General features: G+C 50.8%; 1 protein-coding gene across 1 annotated transcript; it reads left to right on the top strand.

Annotated features, from left to right (window-relative positions):
• The first annotated feature begins 1,577 nt into the window (after positions 1-1,577).
• Positions 1,578-2,597, top strand: LOC133360921 (olfactory receptor 5H19-like). The gene has a single exon (XM_061579807.1). It carries the CDS (start codon positions 1,578-1,580, stop codon positions 2,595-2,597), a length of 1,020 nt encoding a protein of 339 aa, XP_061435791.1.
• The last annotated feature ends 1,228 nt before the right edge of the window (positions 2,598-3,825 follow it).

Raw genomic sequence — 3,825 nt, 5'->3', positions numbered from 1 at the left:
TATGTAGATGAAACCGCACTTTTGCTACGTTGCTGGGATTAATTCTAGATTTGCCAAATGTGTGATAAAATTTAAAGCAGGAAAACCAGTGTGTGAAAAAAGGAAGAAGAAGCTATATGGTAACTGAAGAATAGTGTCTGTCCAATAAGATGGTCCAAATATGTGTAGTTTAAATCTTTTTTGCATGGTTAATAACATCTTTCCAATGATTACTAAGTTTGTACCCATCATCACGGTTGAAATTATGTCTGTGTTTGTATATTTGGATGACTTCGTGTACAAACCTTTGATGGTAGCCAGGAGGTTTGCAGAGCACCTTAGTCTCGGAAAAGTCAATTGTGTTTGTAACATTCTTACCCTGTGCCCATACTGAACATTTGTGAAAAATAGCTTTGTAGCTCATCGGATTCCTCCAAATATTCTGATTCTGACCTCTGGCGACGATGTTTTCTGACAACGAATTGACGTCACGGAAAACGCATGTGCTTGAAAATTAATAATAGCTTTTTATCCTTTCTGGCAATGACACAGGAGGTGTTAAGATGTTCAAACACCAAATAGATACCTTTTGTAAGGAATTAAGTCTGGATTAATCACTCGTACTTGTGGTGAACATGTAAACAAACATGAATTCTAGATTTGAAGTTGTTTTTGTGACTGCAAGGGTCCATATTCTTTGGTTTTTTCGGTAAAGTCACGTAGGTAAAAAAATATATTAAATCACGCCGTTTCAGAGGCAACACAAGCTTCCGTCTTCAGGTGGCACCGTCACAGCAAAATTACTGTAGTATTAAAGCAACCAGTTTGTCAGCTTAAATACTGCCTCTTGGTTATCAGTCACCTCCCTTTTGTAACCACTTACCATCGCCTACACATGGCGCCCTCCCCTAACCCCCTGCAGCATAACAAAATGAGGCTTAATTTAACCCTCCCCCACGGCCCATCCTGGCTCCTCCCCCCCTCCCTTAATCTGTATATAGTCTCGTGTTTTATAGTTCTCACCACTTGATACAGTAATTTTGCTGTGACGGTGCCACCTGAAACGGAAGCTTGTGTTGCCTCCGAAACGTCGTGATTTAATTCTTTTTTACCTACGTGACTTTACCGAAAAAACCAAAGAGTATAAACAAACATGCTCTGATAATATATGGGCATTGTTTTTGATTCAGATTGGCCTTACACCAGAGACCGCCTTCTTTATGGCCTAGTTTCACCAGTGTCAGATTAGAGAGTGCCGAAAGGTGAACAGTATGAAGAGAATGCGCGTATCAGAATATTTTGAAGCTCAGGGTGAACAGCCATATCGTGGGACCTTCATTCCAGCATTAATACTTTGATACTGGAAAAAATATCACGTGATATGCATCTGATTCTTTCACAGCGGTATCCAGCGGAACGTGCGAACTAAGCACTCGCTCAAGCTTGATCCCTCCCCCCCCTCCCACAGTCCCACCCTCGAGTTTTTGGGAGAAGCAAAGGGGAGAGGAGTCACGTGGGAGGGGACAGTGGCAGCAGTGGCCGCCATTTTCCTGCTCGCAGCAAAGGCCGCCATTTTTCTGCTCGCAGCAAATTACAAAATGGAGGACGGCCCCAGGCCCAACGTCTCCGCACCCCTCCTCGTCGCCGTTGCGACGGACCTCATCCGCATCCAGACGGTGTTCCGCGAGCCGCCCACCGTCAGGCGATTCGTGTTCGCCTTCCTCCTCCTCGTCTACGCCCTCACGCTGGTGGCCAATTCACTGCTGTGCCTCGCCATCGCCCGCGACCGTCGACTGCACAAGCCCATGCACCTGCTCGTCGCCGCACTGGCCCTCACCGACCTGGTGGAGAACACCAACGCACTGCCGCGCACGATGTACGACCTCGTCGGCGATGCTCCCTATATCTCGGTGCCCTGGTGTATTGCCAAAATGTTCACCTACCATTTGTCCTTCCGCGTGCATGGCTACATCCTGGCGGCCATGGCTGTCGACCGCTACCTGGCGGTGTGCCGACCGCTCGCCTACCGCGGCGCAGCATCCAATGCCATCGCCCTCAAGGCCCTGGCCTTCGCCATTGCGCTCGCCGCTGCCCAGAGCCTCGGCAACGTCGCCATCGCGGTCAATCTCGACCTGTGCAAGCCGCACTTGTTGATCACATCCACGTGCGACTTCCTGGCCCTCAGAGTGCTGTCCTGCAACCACGTCGCCCTCGGGCAGGCGTACACCTCCGCCATGTCGGTTGTGGGCATAGCGCTGCCTCTGGGCGCCATCGCGGTTTTCTACGCACTCGTCCTGCACGAGTGCCGCAAGCCGGCCCTCCGCCGCGGCCGTAACAAGGCCCTGCGCACATGCGGCACCCACCTCCTGGTGGCGGCCATTTACTTCGGCGCCATCCTCGCGACGGTCGCCAGCGGTGGCACCCCCTCATCCGCGGCGTGGCCAGAGCTGAGCGTGTCGCTCCAGAACCTGCAGTTCGTCCTGCCGCCGGTGCTCAACCCCATTGTCTACGGCCTGCGGACGGCCGAGGTGAAGGAGAGCCTTGTCAGGTTCTTGCGGAGCCGGGTTAGTCCTGGGAAGCCTCTCCCCCCTCTGCAGGAAGATATGAGAATCGGGTAGCTCTTTCAACTCCTCGCAGGATCACCGTACCACGTACACACACACGCTAAAATAACACTCGACTTCCTCGATGTTTAAGAAGGGAGACTGCACAGACTGTAACAATTAGAGGGAATCTCTCTTTTCAGTTTGCCGGGAATGGTTCTGGCAAGGATTATTCAACATTGCTTAGCCAGGCACGCTGAGGAGAGGCTTGTGGAGACCCAATGGTTTCACCCCAGGGCGGTCCTGCACAGACGCCATATTTTCTGTCAGTTTGTTACAGCTGAGGTGTAGGGAATTCCAAAAGGACCTACGTCTCTGCTTTATTGACCTGGCCAAGGCCTGTGATGCTATCAAAAAGCATGGGCTTTGGGTTTTTCTCCATGCTTTCGGATTTCCTGACTCTCTGCTAACAATATTTAAGGACCTTCATGATGGTGGGCAATCCCAGTTAAAGATGCGTGGCCAGGAGTTGGAGCCATTCCCTGTTCAACTTCGGGTGCGACATGGATGTCCTCTGGCTCCCACATTATTTAACATCTTTTTGACCACGTAGTTCGAGAAGCCTTCCATCCCTGTACTGGAGGAATCTCCATCTGGTACAGATACAATAGGAGTCTGATCGATGCCCGCGTGTGGTCATGCGATGGCTCCCTATTGGTCAACCATGTTATGTATGCCGATGATCTGGTGATTGCTGCTCACTCAGAGGAAGAGTTGGAGGCGCTGGTGCTAGACCTCGAGCATGCCACGAAGAGGTGGGGTCTTATCATCAGCCCCACCAAAACTAAGCACCTGCCTGGGTATTGTGTGCCATCAAACACTCCACCCCATCAGCTTCCCATTGGTTGTGGAGAGAGTGGAGAGTTTTCCATACCTGGGCAGTGCGCTTAAGACAGGGTCTGGTTTGAAAGCAGAATTCTCACTCCGAATCAGTCTAGCGGCATTATATTTTCATCGGCTGGATTACGCTGTGTGGAAGCTACCTGGTCTTTCACTCCACTCAAAGCTTCGGGTCTTGTCGGCAATGATCATCCCCTCCCTTCTCTATGCTTGCAAAACGTGGACCCCCCTAATATAACATCTTCGGCAGTTAAAAACATTCAGGCTGACCTGCCTACAATCCATCCTGGGTGTATCTAGGCTGGGTTGTGGGAGGAGCTCACAAATCCTTGAAAGATTTGGACAAAGTTACATCGGTGAGCTCCTCCGGCAGGCAAGCCTGCGTTGGATGGGTCATGTAGCC

This window comes from Lethenteron reissneri, chromosome 70 (assembly GCF_015708825.2).
Source record: "Lethenteron reissneri isolate LAM-NWPU_2019-01 chromosome 70, ASM1570882v1, whole genome shotgun sequence".
Lineage (NCBI taxonomy): Eukaryota > Metazoa > Chordata > Hyperoartia > Petromyzontiformes > Petromyzontidae > Lethenteron > Lethenteron reissneri.
Note: the sequence above shows the minus strand (reverse complement) of the source record. Positions and strands in the feature narration are given on the sequence as shown.

Coding starts and splice junctions, on each gene's coding strand:
- LOC133360921 (XM_061579807.1), top strand. CDS start 1,578: ATGGAGGACGGCCCCAGGCCCAACGTCTCCGCACCCCTCCTCGTCGCC.